Source organism: Colletotrichum destructivum, chromosome 6, assembly GCF_034447905.1.
Source record: "Colletotrichum destructivum chromosome 6, complete sequence".
NCBI classification, from domain to species: domain Eukaryota; kingdom Fungi; phylum Ascomycota; class Sordariomycetes; order Glomerellales; family Glomerellaceae; genus Colletotrichum; species Colletotrichum destructivum.
The window spans coordinates 3,825,027-3,841,040 of NC_085901.1; the positions used below are offsets into that span (position 1 = coordinate 3,825,027).

A 16,014-nucleotide genomic window follows, 5' to 3' on the forward strand; every position below is an offset into this window, starting at 1 on the left:
TTGTGTCAGATTGGCAAGGGTAACTGTGACGGGTCAATTGTGCGTACATTGAGTGCGATGTCTGTGTAACTATTCTTGTGTGCTGCAGCTGCACCCTGGTGCCTATCCGATCGGCATTCCAACAGTTTTGGTCTCTTCAGCTTCTTTTCCCCACTGTACTCTTACCTAGATACAAGAACAAGTGCCCAGGTCTTGCCATGAGATTTGCTTGCCCTTTGGTTAAACATGTTGCTTTGGAAACTCATACTCTTGACAAATCTGGGAGGTTTGACTCAAGATTCCATCTCACCAAACCGTCCTGCCTCGTGCCGCCTTCCCTGGCTCGGTATTGACAAGAGTTTGATCTCGAGTAGACATGAGGTCTTTTTTAATATTCACTTTGTGGTGTTCGCGGCTATAGTCTCTCATAATTGCCTTTACCCTGCCTCTTTTGGCTCAAGGACAACTGGACAACTGGACAACTGGCAACAAACCAAGGCTTGCTCCCGCCCCTGTTTCCTTTACAACAAAATGCAAACACGACGGAGCTGTTCCCAATGCCCGTGTGCGGCGGAACCTTTCAAGCTAGAGGAGGCCACCATCGACGAGATGCAGAAAGCGATGTAGGATGGAATCATGACTTCCCAACAGCTGGTGATCTGCTACATGCAGCGGACCTTCCAGACGCAGGAATATGTCAGGTCAGATCATTTTCTGTCCTCCCATCCCCAAACAGGGATCCAGAGGGAACATGAATACTAAAACATTCGAAAAGCTCCGTGATGCAGATGAACCCTGACGTCTTGGCAATCGCAGCCAGGATGGACGAGCTGAGAAAAGCAGGCCAGCTTCTCGGCCCGTTACACGGCATCTCTTTTACCGTCAAAGACAACATCGCAACCAAAGACAGTATGGAGACCACGGCCGACAGCTGGGCTCTCTTGGGGAGCGTCGTTCCCCGCGATGCCTTCGTCGTCGCGCGTCTCAGGGCGGCCGGGGCCGTCCTCTTCGGAAAGGCAACGATGAGCGAGTGGGCGGACATGAGAAGCACGGGGTATTCCGAGGGCTACTCGCCGAGGGGGGGACAGGCGCGGAGCCCTTACAACCTTACCCTGAACCCATTTGGCAGCAGTTCCGGCAGCGCCATCGGCGTGGCTGCCAACGCGATTGCCTTCTCTCTCGGGACCGAAACCGATGGCAGCGGTAAGGCGGCCTCGTGTCATGCAAGTGTCGCCGACTTCCGGAAACTAACCTCGAATCAGTCATCAGTCCTGCTCACAGGAACGCTGTGGTGGGCTTCAAGCCAACGGTCGGACTGGCCTCGAGAGATGGGTACGTCTTTCTGGCAAATGCTTCCCACTGAATGTCACGACGATTTGATCTAATCAAGATCTCTAGGGTAATCCCGGAATGCGAGCATCAAGACACGGTCGGCACTTTCGGACGAATCGTGAGGGACGCCGTGTACGCGCTCTATGCCATCTACGGCGTAGACCCCCGAGACAACTACACGGATGCTCAGCGCGGGAAAACTCCGTTATCCGGAGGTTATTCGCAGTTTCTCACCACCAAGGCGGCCTTGAAGAACGCGACCTTTGGCATCCCCTGGCACAGCTTCTGGGATCACGCAAGCGCAGAAAACAAGGCGCAATAAGGACAACTCATCGACCTGATCAAGACGGCCGGCGCACGCGTCGTCAACTACACCGTAATAACCGACTATGACAACATCGTGGAGAAACGCGGGTGGGACTGGGACTGGCGCGCAAAGGAGCTCAACAGGCCGTACGAGTCCGAGTACACGGTGGTGAAGGTCGACTTCTACAACAACATCAAGAAGTACCTCTCGGAGCTGCAGAAAACGGACATCCGCTCGCTCGAGGACATCATCCGCTTCAACTACGAGAACGACGGGACCGAGGGCGGGCACCCTTACGGGCAGAACTACACCGACGCCGGCAGCGGCAGAACCTCGTACCACGGCCACCCGGCGTTCCGCACCGGGCAGAACGGCTTCCTCATGTCCAACGCCACGCAGGGGTCCCAGGACGAGACGTACTGGCGGGCGCTCGAATTCATGCAGAGAACGACGCGCGGCGGGATCGACGCGGCTTTGACCCACGACGGGACGCGGCTTTCTGGCTTGCTCGTGCCTCCGTCCGTGGGTCAGACCTACCAGGTCGCGGCGCAGGCCGGGTATCCCATGGTCACCATCACGGCGGGCGTGGACCCGGTTTCGGGTATGCCGTTCGGGCTCGGGATCATGCAGACGGCGTTTGCCGAGGAGGAGCTTGTCCGCTGGGCCAGCGCCATTGAGGACTTGCAGTTGACTTCGGGCACGGAGCTAAAGAGGACGCGACCGAAGTGGTACAGATACTTGGAGAAGCCACTCCCGATCAGAAGGGAGTCATAGTTTTACAGCAAGATTGCAGCGGACCAGTTGAGATTCTCCAGTAGATATAGCCAACGGAGGCTCTTCAGAGATCTTCCTTCCGTGGCCCAGCCTCCATCACATCCTCGACTTGTTTGGAGGAGGCATATGCGTCCACGTGGGCCTTTGAGAACTGCCTCGCGGAAACCTTCCTGGCAAACAGCATGTCCAACTCCTCGTACGTGCGGCCCTTGCACTCGGGAAGACGGAAGTATGACCACACAAATATGATGCCGGCCGTGGCGGACCAGAAGAACCCGGCCTTCCCCTTCAAGTTCCACTCGGTAGGGTTCCTATTGGTTTGTCAGTTGAGAACCGCGTCCCACTGCATTCGGTCTCCTCTGCGGAAGTCACCCTACTCACATCATGTAAGTCTGAAGAACCTGCGAAACAATGTTGACCAGCTGGTATGCGTTCCGGGAGAGCACAACGGTGAGGGGGCGGAGACGGACTGACGACGTCTCGCTAATGATGCTGTACTGCGGACGGTGTTAGCGGTGCAAGAGTTCGAAAGCGTGCTCGAGAACCAAGCGCGGAATTATCGACTTACGGTAATCGGGCCAATCGTGAGTGACTACTACGTGTTAGCAATACTCATGTTTCTCGCGGCTCTCGAGAATGCCGGGCGTCACTAACATAGATGAAAAGCCAGAAGACGCAGAGACCGCCCGACGGCCACAGGCCTCTATCGCCCGCGGAGACGTCGAGGATGCCGACGATGAAGAGAATGACGGTGAGCGAGCCGATACCAACGACGTAGATAGGGCGGCGGCCCCAGTACGAGATGAGCCACCATGACCTGGATCGTGAAGGCATGTGAGCGTCGAAGTTTTTGGAAGGGTGGTTCGATACTAGCTAGGGGCAATACGTACATCACGGTGCCGATGAACGCCATGCCCTTGGCGCCCAGGCTGAGCTCGAAGGCGTTGGCGACGTCCATTCCCGCCGTCGTGAAGAAGTAGGTCGGCGTGTAGGCGAAGCTGCTGCCGGACATGACCTGGCCGGCGAAGGCGACGCAGCAGATCTCGGTGCGGCGCAGGTCAAAGCCCTTGAAGCAGTCCAGGTACGTCACCCCGGCGGTCACGCCAGACTCGACCCTGGTGGTGTGGACCATCATGGCCAGCTGGGCGTTGATCTGGTCCTGCGTCTTGTCGCCGCTGAGCCGCTCGATGGAGCGCCTGGCCTCGTCGAGACGGTCTTTGCGCACGAGGTACCAGGGACTCTCTGGGGCGAAGTACGAGATGATCATCAACGGCACGGGCCAAAGCTAATTTTTGTCAGTGAATGCTAGGCCCCCTCTCAAAGGTCTTGAGGGACCCGGGCCATCGTGGACGTAGAGAGACTAACCCATTGGATGGCAAACGGAATGCGGTACGCCATTTCGCCCTCGATACCGAGGCACCCGCGTAGGACACCAGCAGCAATCAGCTGACCAATTGCCCAGCAAAGGTTGACCTGACGGAGTCATGTTAGTCAGAGCTCTCGTTATTGCGGCTTGACGGAATAAGCATACGTATGTCGTCATGTAACCTCGCAGGTTGGTCGGACAGACTTCGGAAGCTGGATCGTGATATGTTAGTTCTTAGCCGAGACAGAGAGTCAACAGACAGCAACTCACCATACGCGGGACTGAGGGTCGCGAAGACACCCCACGACAGACCGCACAGGATCTGTCCCACGAGAAGCATCGCGGCCGAGTGGGCGAAGAAGACGACAAAGATGAAGCAGTTCAGGAAGAACATGGCCCCGATCATGACCCATCTGTACCCGTACTTGGACGCGAAATATCCGTTCATCAAGCCACCTGAGTAGGTTTACGCCGGTTAAACTAAACTGCTTTCACCTGACGGACTGCGTGACTTACCAAAGATGGCGCCGACGGTAGCAGCCATCGTCAAGCCTGTTTGCCACGGCCCGGAGACCTGGTACCCGATATCCGGGCCATACCAGCGGCCATACTTCCTCTGGAACTCCGGGTACGCAAAGAAGTTGTTGATCAAGATGACGTCGTATCTGGAACAGTACAATGCATCAGAGATTGATTGTCATGAACATATTTGAACTGAAGGCAAAGACTTCGTAGGCTTGGGAGGGGGGGGTTCGCTTTACCCTTCCATGACAATCGACATGGAAATCATGACAGACCAGAAAACCGCCTTTCTGTTCTGACTGAGCGCCTGCTTGAGGGTCTGGGCATGCTCTTCATCCGACGCCTGCTTGGCCTCGAAGATGGCCGACTGGCCCAGCTTCTCCTCGACCTCGTTTTCGGCTGCCTTTCGGAGGTGCTGGACCTCATGATCGCCTCTGGAGGCCATTGTGACCGAGAATGATTAGGGATTAATATCGATGGCCGCTCGTGAAAGGGATGACTGTCTGTCACCGCTATGATGGCATCTGCTTACTGCTGTCGGAGCAAGGAAAGCTCGAGGTGGGGTTTCACTAGAGCTATATAGGTGCCGAGGGTTGCCTTACACTCGCTCATCGATCGACAGGTTTGCCATTGCATCCGAACCATCCTTCTGGTGAAGCTCGGCATTGGCTAGTCCATTCCGGCTGGTGCTACACTCGTTCAAATCGATTCGAACAGCATGATCGGAGCTACCCGTTTCACCTCCACTCGCCTACATAACCCGCGCATCCTCTTCCCAAACCATTGAATCCGGGGTCCGGGGACGCTTCCAGGGTGCGTCATTGGCCGGCATTTAGAACACCCGCACAACTCCCGAACCCGGCCGCGAGGGGGCGGCGGTTTCTGAGCTCAGGAGGAGCCGAAGGATGGGCTCAACGACACTCGCCACCCAATCAGAAGAATAAGCCGCCGGCCGATGGGATGTTCCCATCGAGACATCCATGGCATATACCCTGATATTCAGAAAGAGGAGAAGCGTGCCAAGGTTCGTTTGCGGTTGCGGGGAAGCGGCATTGATCAGGTCTGGTTGGCTAGACGGGCAACGGAGGTTGGGGGGAATGCGGAGGAACTCCGCAACTCAGGGCAAGGAAGCCGGCGATATGTCGTTCGTGTTGAACAGTTGGGGTAAGCTGCGAATCTGGATGAGGAAGTTGATAGACCCGAGGCACGGAAAATGGAGAGACACCAAGCGTCTGGGCCGGATAAGCCCAGTGATCAATCGTGTTGGCACTCTCGGATGCCTCCGAGGATGACGGTCATCTTGAGTGGTTCGGCCGCATTTGGCCCACCAGATGACACCTTACATGGGAGTGGCCTGATCTCGGGAGAGTCTTCCCCATCGTCGTCGTGAGGTAGCTCAGGTGAATGATTGGCAGTGGGCTCAGTTGATCTGCCGCCGGCCATGCTTCGACCTTTTTGTGTCAAGACGAACCAAACAGTGGCACGGGCAGGAGTAACACGCAGGTTTGAGGCAGTTTTGTCCCCCTCAGGGAGACTGTGGGATATGAAAGCAAACGAACACAACGCTGACAAACAATTTGGCAGAGGAGAACAGTACACTAATGGGATGGGGCATTTCGCCTTTCGCGGTCCAGCGTCCTCCGGCGGCGGTCGAGGTAATCCTGAGGGAGGCTGCTCTCGAACCTCTCGATCAGATCCGCGTGGCCCTGAAGCAGCGCCTTCACAGTCTCGTGTACCTCCATTAGGCTCCTATCGACGCCTCCCGTTGCTTTCTGCGTAGTTGTGTAAAAGCTGCTAAGAGCGTTGATGACGGCCACGTACACTTCGGGCTGAGCCGCATCGAATCGCTTCTGCAATTCACGTCAGAGCTGTTCACACCTTTTACATGGCTAGCAACGACTGGGGGGAAGGGGAGGGGGAATCGTGGAGGAGAAAGTGACCTACTTTCACGTCTTCTAGAAAACTCCAACTCTCTTGGAACGTTGCCGACCCGGATTGGCTCTCGGCCGGGGTGGTGAAGATCTCGGGCGGTTCTGACATGGAGTGCATAACGCAAACGGGTCTGGAGACCACTGGTTAACTGATTAATCAACAATGGTTTTGTTCTGTCTCCCTTTTTTTTCTTCTATGGGCGCGCCGCGGTTTTTTTCAAAATGTCGAGGAAACGAGAGGATCAGCAGAGGTTGGTTTTGGGTAGGAAGACAACCTTCAGCGCTTTATAGGACAAAACTCCGCGTTGTATTGGATATTTCCGTGCTGTTGTCACGCCGTCACAGGGTCCGGGAATAAAAGGGGTCCTTCGTCCACGCGGGGTTGCAGAGGCTGTTCTGGGCTGAAAGCTCTTCAAGCCAAGACGTTTACACATAAAATGATGTAATAAGCTGCGGGCGACTTGTTGGGAGGCAATAAGCGGAGGTTGAGCGGCACAGCAGCTGAGGTTCCACTACGAGCAGTTGAATGTTGCGGAGACGTTATGCTGGGTACTTCTGGGTTGGCTACCTCGTATTAAAGTGCATCCAAAGAGGGGGAAACCCAGCCCATCATCAGTCAGTCATGCGGTTGAACATCATCCGGCAGGGTCTCTCATAGTCAAGTACAATACGTATATTGATACCGAGCCCTACTCCGCAGCTAGCAGGTCGCGCAAGCTGCGTGCGATGACCTTTGTCGCGCCCCTGAGATCCTCGAGCTGAAGCCGCTCATCAGCCCGCTTGGCGTGGGACTCCAACACCGTCCGTGGGCCGGCGCCGTAGACGACACCTGGGACGCCCGCCTCGGCGTATAGCCGCACGTCGGTGTAGAGCGGCGTACCCATCGCCGGAATCGGCCGGCCAAAGACCTCGCCGCCGTGCGTCTGGATTGCTTCCACCAGCGGCTTGTTGCCCGGGAGCGGGCGCATCGAGTTCGCGAGCAGCAGACGGCGGACGTCCACCTCGATCCCGGGCACCGAGGCCGCGGCGTCGGAGATGGTCCGGCGGATCTCGGCTTCGACCTCGGCCGGGTCCTCCTCGGGGATCATGCGGCGGTCGAGCTTGAACGCCACCTTGCCGGGCACGACGTTGGTGTTCGTGCCGCCCTCGATGCGGCCGACGTTGAGGTAGGGGTGGGTAATGCCTTTCACCCCCGAGCGCACCCGGCGGTAGCCCGTGTTCAGTGCGTACAGCGCGTTGAGGACCGCGACGGCGCCCTGCAGCGCGTCGACCCCGGTGTCCGGGATGGCGGCGTGGGCCTGGTTCCCGCGGACGGTGACCTCCATCTGGAGGCACCCGTTGTGGGCCGTGACGACCTCGTACGAGAAGCCCGCGGCGATGAGCAGGTCGGGCTTCGTGAGACCTTGACGCAGCAGCCAGCCGGGGCCGAGCTCGCCTCCGAACTCCTCGTCGTAGGTGAAGTGAAGCTCGACCGCGCCGCGCAACGGGGCGCCGAGCGCCTCCAGCGCGCGCACCGCGAACGTGAAGGTCGCGAAGTCGCTCTTGCTGACGGCGGCAGCCCGGCCGTAGAGGACGCCGTCCTCGACCTCGGCGGCGTACGGATCGCGCGTCCAGCCCTCGCCCGGAGGCACCACGTCGCCGTGGGCGTTGAGCGCCACGGTGCGGCCGGCGCCAGAGCCATAGTGACGGCGGACTATAAGGTTTGTGATGGACTCCATGCCGTAGGCGCAGACCTCGGCGGCGGGCACCGGGTGGCGCTCGGCTTCGAAGCCGAATTCCCGCAACAGCTCGGCGGTGCGCTCCGCGTGCGGCGCATTGTTGCCGGGCGGCGTGTCGGTGGGCACGCGCACCAGAGCCTGGAGGAAGCTCACCTCCTCGTCGAAGTGAGCGTCGATCCAGGCGTCGAGGCGCTGGTAGTCGGTGGGAGGAGCGGAACTGGTCATTTTTTGGGATTTGTTTTTGCATTGATCAAGGTGAGAAATCATGAAAAGCCCCCCCCCCGTGTTTGTTCCTCAATTTCGGCTTGGACCGTGGCCCACTTCGGCCTTCCGGATGCGTGCCGACTCCAACTTCGCATCGGGAGATGCGGGGGAAAAGAAGCCGAGGAAATTAATCACTCGCGGGTATATTGGGATAGCCATAAACTCCTACCTGTTTACAACAAGAAGACCACGTAGATATCAGATCGATGTCACTTGAAAGTGGAAATATTCATGTATTTTCCAATCTTTGCGAAAAAGATACCTCTATATCCCGAGAGGAGCGAATCAATTCCTGGTTTGTGACAAGACTAAGGCTTGTGGCAGTACTATCACAAGTACATTAAGGCGCAGTGAGATAGCAAGAGGTCTACTCGGGTATGGTTGGAAACTAGCTGGCCTCGTTGCAATGGGCATCGACTCAGAACACATCACCGTCTGGTTTTTACCCGTACGCGGCACGAAGAATGGGACTGTTTACAACCCAGAGACACACGAGCAGATGGCCATCGGGGCGTTTAATCCTGCTGAGGGAACCCCTACCACCGGCAGCAAGCGTGACGGAACCTTCCCACAGAGGTTACGTGAAATACAGTGGAACACTAAGCTCACTAAGCACTCTGGGCAGGACTTGCAAAGAACTCCTAAGAGCACCTTTGGGCGTACCTCTTGAACCGTCACCGCTGGAAGCAGTAAATCGCTGGTCAGTGGCCCGACCTAACGTAGACTCTTCCCGAGAAGCGCGGAAGATTGTCCTTTCCTGCGTCTATCACCGTGAAAGTCCTTTTGGTCAGGCTGTTTATAGTATTTAGATGTTGCCGATTCTTCGGTTTGGCTTCGATCCAACCGTGATCCAAACAATTTGATCCAAATCAGCCATCTACGGTCACCTGTGCACACCAATCAACCAAGGTATGCATGAAGCCAGAACTCCGCTCTACCTTTTGGTACTACTATTAGCCACATAGAGTGGACTCTGCAGAAATCTTAAAAAAAAAGTACAAAAGCTGAGGAGATTTCTTTTGTTTCACCAAAAAATACAGGCCCCTCAGACGCTTGATTTTATCAAGGATCAGTTTGCCAGCAGCCCTGGAAAGATCTCTTCACTGGGAACACACACTGTGTTGACAATTGCTCACGAATTCATCAGTTAAAAGGGCCATTTCCGTGTTCAAGTGGAAGAAATGCCGTTTCCTGATGTTACTGAAAGGGGGAGGAAGTCGTCTGCCTTCTGTCGCGATATTTCGAGGAATCGTGGGTGATTCCACTCCTTGGTAAAAACACGGGAGGACCGAGGTCAGCTCCTCCCTTTGGGCATACGGAGTGCTTCCGGTCAGGTGCCATCGCATCTGTTGAGCTCCCTGTCAGTTCTTCCGGAAAACAGTGATGAAGAAAACGAGGTTTTGAGAGCGGCGCCCCTGAGGGGGTTGCATAAGACTCCAGACCGAGATTCTGAGTTTTCAACGATTTCTTGGACTGCCAATTTTCAGGGGTTCGAAAGGCTTTAGATGATACGAGCATCAATTACGGCAAGACTTTAGAAGACCATATGTGAGCCTGTGCCTCCAGGAGTAGAGGTTTAGGGACAGGGTTGTCTGCCTAGAAAATGCTTACTGGAGCTCGAACGCGCAATCGATCACGAAGTTCCCGCCTTTTGAAAGCTCTAAGCAGGAAAACATGTTGCTGACAATGAGACTCAACAGCGTTGAGAGTGTGAGGAGCGAAAGTCGCTCGGTGTTGGCCAACCTAGGCCATTTCCTGCTCCAACTCGGCCTGCAGGGTGATTTTCGGTAGACATCAGGGAAGTCGAACCCAGCAATCGCAAGTCTCACGGTGACCAGCTATGCTCTGAGCCGGAAGAGAGGTGAAGCCCCGACGTCTGTGATGTTTTCCAGACACACTGCTTTTGATATGTGCAACGGGAAGAACATGGATTCGGGCAATGGGGGGGAAACCCAAGCGAGACCAAGGTCAGAGGCTACTCGGGCACCAATGTATTGCTCTTTTATCGGCTCAGTCGCTATGAAACTGTTGCGTACACATCTGATTTCTCTCTCCCCTCTTCCTCCCCTTACCAGCTGGCTTCGCTAGCCATACAAGGCCTTGGAAAGCTGATCCGGACTTGAATACAGGCTGCAGAGGCTGCTTAGGGCCCTTGCACACAAGCTGATATCGCCATGCCTACTTTGCGTATTATTGTCCTATCCTCACGAGGTTTCAGACAATCCCATGTCCGTTACATCGGCCAGTGGTCTTGATAACGTCATGGTGCTTGGAAACTCCGGAGCCAGGATTGATCAGGCTGATCCGTGAAGCCGGCTAAGCGTTGCTGAGCCTCATTGTCCCCGGCGCTCGGGACGCGTAGCCCAGGTGAGTCACCTTCGTTCCCATCGCGGACCATGTAGATCAAAGCAAGACGATAGCTTCTCGCACCCTGAAAATCAAATGAGAGCAATTCCCCCTTGGTATTTTGTGAATAAAAGATAATCCTATAATGTGATATCAACTCCACAAAAAGAAAATTTCCCCGCCGCGCCGAGAGAACGCCGTTCCTGGTCCCCAGTCTAATGTAACCCCCCGCCTCCTCTCTCCCATGTCGAAAGACGCGCATAGATCATCAGTTGTTTTTTCTTGCTTCATTTCTGGATAGCCCAAGGTCAGAAAAAGAGTCTAATGTGTGTGTGAATGAGGAAACCCGCCTCCCCCCTTCAACACAAATTTCCGGATTACTGATTCCCGTACCAGCCCATGTTCTACTTTATAAAAACCTGTCTTCTTTTCGTCGTGTAAATCCATCTTCCAGAAGTACCGCAAAAGGACAAAAAACGAAGAGAGGGAAGTGAGTGAGAGAGCAGTACGTCTTAGACGACGTGGTTGGTGCCGTTGGCCAACTTGGCGGCCGCGAGCTGCTCCTTGATGACCTGGTCGAGGCATCCAGCGCTGGCGGCAATGAAGCCGAGGTAGGGTCTCTGCTCAGTTGTTAGCTCACTGGGCGTAAGACGTAAGGATCCAGGGAACGTACGCTCGGGTTGAGGACCTTGGACTGGTACTCGGCGTGGAACTGAGTACCGACAAAGTACGGGTGGTCCTTGATCTCAAAGATCTCCATGCGCTCACCGGTCTCGTCCTTGCCGACAAAGTTGAGGCCAGCCTCGGTCAGCTTCTCGACGTAGGCCGGGTTGGCCTCGTAACGGTGGCGGTGTCTTTCCTCGACGGAATCGGCCTCACCGTACAGCGAGCGCAGTTTGGACCACTCGCTGCCGGGCTGGAACTCGGTCGGGCGCAGACCCAGCCGCATGGTACCGCCAAGCTTGTCACGGCTGATCTCGGGCATGTAGATGACAACCTTGTTCTCGGCCGAGGCGTCGAACTCCTCCGAGGTGGCGTTGACGATGTTGAGGAAGTCACGGGCGTACTGGATGATGGCGGTTTGGAAACCGAGGCAGACCTATCGAATGTCAGGTGACTCGCCCTGTAGGGGAATGACAGGCGCGGACTTACACCGAGGAAGGGGGTGCCGTTCTCGCGCGCCCATTTGGAGACCTTCATCATGCCCTCGGTACCTCTGGTGCCGAAACCACCGGGGACGATGATACCCGAGGCGGTGCACACATCGTGCCACGCCTTGTGGTACTGGGCCTGGTCCTGGGACTTGGCCTGGGGCTCGAGGTGCTCGGCATCCACCCAGCAGATGTTGAGCTTCTTGCGCAGGTGCATGGCCGAGTGCTCCAAAGCCTTGACGACGGACAGGTAGGCGTCCTGCGACTTGACGTACTTGCCGACGAGGGCGATGTTGATCTCACCGTCGGACGGGCGGCTGACGACTGACGCCCACGTCTTCCAGAGCGCCTCGCCCTCGGCAATGCGGGACTGGGGGATGTGCAGGGCGTCGAGATTGACGGCCTTGCGCAAGAAGGGGATGAGGTTCTGCTCCTCCAAAAGGAGGGGAACCTGGTAGATGGTGGGCATGTCACGAACGACGAGGACCTGGGGCACGTCGACCTGGCAGAGGAGGGCAATCTTCTTGACCGTGGCCTCCTCGAGAGGCTGCTCGCAACGGCAGGCGATCTGGGCGTGTTAGGAGTGCATCGGATCATCAAGGGGTGGATCTCCTAACCATATCAGGGACAAGACCGTAACTGCGGACCGTCTTCACGGCATGCTGTGTGGGCTTCGTCTTCTGCTCGCCATGGATGGTTGGGACGTAGGAGACGTGGATCTGAATGAAGTTGCCGCTTCCTGCTCTGTGGCGCACTACTCAGGGGTCAGTAACCGCTCCGCTGAGATGTGAGCTCGATGGACAAACATTGGGTCAATGCCTCGACGTAGGGCATCTACTTTGGGTTAGCGGATGTAGACATGACAATGCACGCCAGGCTGAACTGGGTCTTAGGAATACGCACGCTCTCAATATCACCAACAGTGCCTCTGTTGAGTCAAGGTTAGCCCCTGAACTGATGCGTCCCAAGCAACACAATTCCAAGATGAAAGAAAAAAACCGCGCTGAAAAAGAAACATTGCATCCTTCCAGAAAAGGTCAGAGAGGGTAGAAACGTACCCAAGCTCGATAATGCAGACGTCAGGCTCTTCGCCGGAGTCATCTGTGGGAATCTTGGCCACGCGCTCGATCCAGTCCTGGATGGCATCGGTGACGTGGGGGACGCTGGTCCGCTTCGTCAGCAAAAGTCTCGTTTTCGAAGGGTAGCCAATGGCTTATGACATGACATACACCTGCACCGTCTTTCCGAGGTAGTCGCCGCGGCGCTCCTTGTCGATGACGTGCCTGTACACCTTGCCGGTGGTGATGTTGTGCTCGCCCGTCAGGCGAATGGCGAGGTAGCGCTCGTAGTTGCCCAGGTCTGTGTGCGAACCTCGTTGTCAGAGAATTGCGTTTTGATGTAAAGACGGCGAGCATTGCGATTCCCGCAAAAGACAACGAGGGGGGCTGGAAACTCTCGAGTCTGTGGCTTGACGGAGGGTCACCTACCAAGATCTACCTCCATGCCATCTTGCAACTGATGATGGTCAGCGTCTTGTGCTGGTTGAGTCATAGCCTCAGATGGTATCCCCGGATCCATCGCCCGCCTTACTTATCAGAAGGCGAGCGATGAGGGGTACATTTGCCCCTTTCCCGGGGTAGCACATCTCAAAAAGCGAGGGCACCAAAGGTACGAACCACAAAGCATTCGCCGTGTTCGGCGGGGGCCATGAGACCAGCATCGACCTGCACTTCATCGTCAATCACAGGCACATGATGAGGGGTTCAGGAGAGAAGGGGTCGCCACTCACCGACAGGTACGGGTCGATCTTGATGCTAGTTACACGCAATCCCAGGGTCTTGAGGAGCTATTCGAGAGAAAAAGCAAAGCACCTGTTAGCATATCTACATTGGCTGCATGTTGTGTTCTGGCGGCATCAAAGATACACCCCGCCATCTCATAGAAGAGAAGTCTTGGGGGGGAAGTCTTTTTTTTTTTTTTTTTTTGTAGATAAGGAAATTTCAACAGGGGTTTGGATACACACCAGACCCGTGGAAGAGGCGATGATGCCCTTGCCCACTCCCGAGATGACACCGCCTGAGACGAGAACGTAACGCATGATGGCTGGTTGGTAAACAACAAAAGGTTTCTGAGGAGTCGGTCTTGGTATACGTTCAACGGAGGGGGAGAGATCGTCTGTGGCGTTCAACTCTCGTTTGATAGAGGGGAGGGGAGGGAAGGAAGAGAGAGTCAAGACAAAGGGCGGGACGCGACGCGGTCGGATGTAAAGAAATTTTTAGTTATCGATAAACGCATTAACAGCGCCGGCGTCAGGATGGTTGGCCTTGGGGGGGGGGATACAGGGGAGTGGGAGGGTGGTGCCTAGCCCGTGGGGCGGTCGTGTAAAGTGGATTTGAGCCACACCTGGCGCCCATCAGCCACACTTCTCATGTGTCAGGCCACACCCCACCGAGGTTGAATTCACTGCACCGTGATGATCGAGCAATCTGCAGAACATGGCAGGACCACAACCAAGGGGCCAGTCCAGCCTGCTATTGATTGTTTCACATCACTGTAGATGCTACGCTACTGACAGACCTTTGCACGAGATGTATGATACAAGCTTCTCCTAGTTCCTTGAACGCTTCTACCATTCGCGTGCAGGCACAAGGTTTAACATCTGAACAATAAACGGCGACGACGTTGCGACAGAAAGATTGGCCCAACTCGGACCAAAAGATAACGGCAATACCCTCGCTTATGGACGGGGGCGCTCTGCAACAAGTACCATCTGGCAGACAACATCCATCATCCGATGCTGATAACGGCATATCGACACGACATTATTTCATACAAGGCTTGGAGTTTCCGACTACCGAAATGTCAGAGCCCAGAGCCAATTCAGTTCAAATCGCTAGCCGAGCTTCAAACACGTTGCAAACCAACGGTTGGTTGGAAGATGGGGATAAGCAGCAAAACCATCAACAAACATCGAGCAATCCAGGTCGATGGCGCCGTCGAAGGGTGTGCCCCACAGAGGTGGTGGAGCCGACGTTTGCGCTAGACAAGTTACGCTTCAACATTCAACCAACCTACCCACGTACCTACGAATAGGCAGGCGGGTTGGTCACAGGGCGGTCATGCAGGGCTCGTAGCCAGACAGTCACACAGGGGAGGGGTAGGGAAGGATGAGATAGATGGTGGGAATGGATGGGGATGGATATAAGAGTTAAGGAACACGCGGAAGACCGACACCTGTCCACAAGCACGACTCACCGAACTTTGCTTAAAACATTCATGTAATGCCAGACAAGTATTACCAGGTCAGGCAAATTCAGTCTTAGCCGTCGTCGTCCACCGCGCTTAGGGCCCGTCACAAAACGGGTATCTGCAATGTCGTAACAACAGGTCACCATGTCCTGCTCAGCTGGAATATGGAGGGGGCATTAACGGTAGGGGAACGATCGATAGCTAGCATATAGCAACAAGAACTGTTTAGCAGACGCCAAATGGTATCTTGAAAGCCTTCAGCGACCTTAGCGACGACAGGATAAGTGTAGATGCCAAAGACTAGGCTGCGGCATGTTGGAGAGTTCTCCCGTGTTGGAGGAAGGGAGGTGGATCGAGATGAGATGGAAATGGCTGGTAGGCACCGAAGCTTTGGCGTCGCTGGTCAGATACGGGATGGATGGATGGATGGATGGGTGGCCGGCCCTATCTAGGACTGATCTGCATCCACTGGAAGCCTGAAGGCTATCACCACCACGGGTGGTTTCAAAAAATGCTCAGAACATTGAAACGCCTCCCTGCACAAACAACACGAGGGGAGGCTCAAGATAAAACCCAGCGGTCGCCCCAGTTCTCCTGACGCTGGACCCAAGTGCAATTGCTGCTATGAGGGGTTGGGTTGTCGAGATGTACGGATGCAGGACAGAGTCTTCCAGGCGGTCGGTTCGGCATCTTGCTTGGGTGAACCGTGCTAGGCCATGGCACAACCAAAAGGTGGGGGAGGGCCTGCATCCTTGATCCATCCAGGCAGGTGTGCAGAATCGGCTCAACCGATATCAGAGCCAATGCGAAGCAAGACAGTAGATGGAATGGGCGAAATACGCCAGTATTGTTCTGGTGACCTGAGCATGAGGAGTGGTGGTGGTGGTTGATGGTGGTGGTCGAGTCTGGGATTTGTGGATGAGAGCTGGTGTGAGGTAAGAAAGTCGCCCATCCACCTCTCGTTTCTCGTCCCATCATCTCCCGGATGGGGCCGGTGCTGGGCTTGGTGACATCCACGGACCACGGATGGGGACAACCTTTGCTCCCCATACCTTGAGGCACTGCAATGCAAAAG

At 55.5% G+C, this 16,014-nt stretch overlaps 5 protein-coding genes across 5 annotated transcripts; 1 reads left to right on the plus strand and 4 right to left on the minus strand.

The window, feature by feature from the left end:
* Positions 1 to 615: 615 nt before the first annotated feature.
* On the plus strand, positions 616 to 2,393 carry CDEST_10365 (Putative amidase signature domain-containing protein; the record flags this gene model as incomplete). Its single annotated transcript, XM_062926523.1, has 5 exons — positions 616 to 680; positions 755 to 1,182; positions 1,242 to 1,311; positions 1,378 to 1,526; positions 1,635 to 2,393. The coding sequence occupies 5 exons, from the start codon at positions 616 to 618 to the stop codon at positions 2,390 to 2,392; spliced, it is 1,470 nt and encodes a 489-aa protein (XP_062782574.1). The 3' UTR covers position 2,393.
* Positions 2,293 to 4,810, minus strand: CDEST_10366 (Putative major facilitator, sugar transporter, major facilitator superfamily). The gene is made up of 10 exons (XM_062926524.1): positions 4,520 to 4,810; positions 4,275 to 4,423; positions 4,029 to 4,214; positions 3,924 to 3,970; positions 3,758 to 3,865; positions 3,283 to 3,677; positions 3,047 to 3,209; positions 2,961 to 2,984; positions 2,774 to 2,889; positions 2,293 to 2,703 (listed from the first exon to the last, which is right to left on the minus strand). Exons 1-10 carry the CDS (start codon positions 4,723 to 4,725, stop codon positions 2,457 to 2,459), a joined length of 1,641 nt encoding a protein of 546 aa, XP_062782575.1. The 5' UTR covers positions 4,726 to 4,810; the 3' UTR covers positions 2,293 to 2,456.
* Positions 4,811 to 5,765: 955 nt separating this feature from the next.
* CDEST_10367 (Putative paired amphipathic helix superfamily protein) lies at positions 5,766 to 6,445 on the minus strand. The gene is made up of 2 exons (XM_062926525.1): positions 6,225 to 6,445; positions 5,766 to 6,130 (listed from the first exon to the last, which is right to left on the minus strand). Exons 1-2 carry the CDS (start codon positions 6,327 to 6,329, stop codon positions 5,879 to 5,881), a joined length of 357 nt encoding a protein of 118 aa, XP_062782576.1. The 5' UTR covers positions 6,330 to 6,445; the 3' UTR covers positions 5,766 to 5,878.
* A 455-nt stretch (positions 6,446 to 6,900) lies between these two features.
* Positions 6,901 to 8,154, minus strand: CDEST_10368 (Putative peptidase M20, bacterial exopeptidase dimerization domain-containing protein; the record flags this gene model as incomplete). The annotated part of the gene is made up of 1 exon (XM_062926526.1): positions 6,901 to 8,154. One exon carries the CDS (start codon positions 8,152 to 8,154, stop codon positions 6,901 to 6,903), a length of 1,254 nt encoding a protein of 417 aa, XP_062782577.1.
* Positions 8,155 to 10,653: 2,499 nt separating this feature from the next.
* CDEST_10369 (Putative CTP synthase, glutamine amidotransferase, class I glutamine amidotransferase) lies at positions 10,654 to 15,152 on the minus strand. Its single transcript, XM_062926527.1, has 12 exons — positions 13,714 to 15,152; positions 13,480 to 13,536; positions 13,367 to 13,414; positions 13,178 to 13,205; positions 12,920 to 13,049; positions 12,749 to 12,853; positions 12,594 to 12,618; positions 12,497 to 12,524; positions 12,308 to 12,444; positions 11,692 to 12,258; positions 11,213 to 11,638; positions 10,654 to 11,159 (listed from the first exon to the last, which is right to left on the minus strand). The coding sequence occupies exons 1-12, from the start codon at positions 13,786 to 13,788 to the stop codon at positions 11,052 to 11,054; spliced, it is 1,734 nt and encodes a 577-aa protein (XP_062782578.1). The 5' UTR covers positions 13,789 to 15,152; the 3' UTR covers positions 10,654 to 11,051.
* Between the last annotated feature and the right edge of the window lie 862 nt (positions 15,153 to 16,014).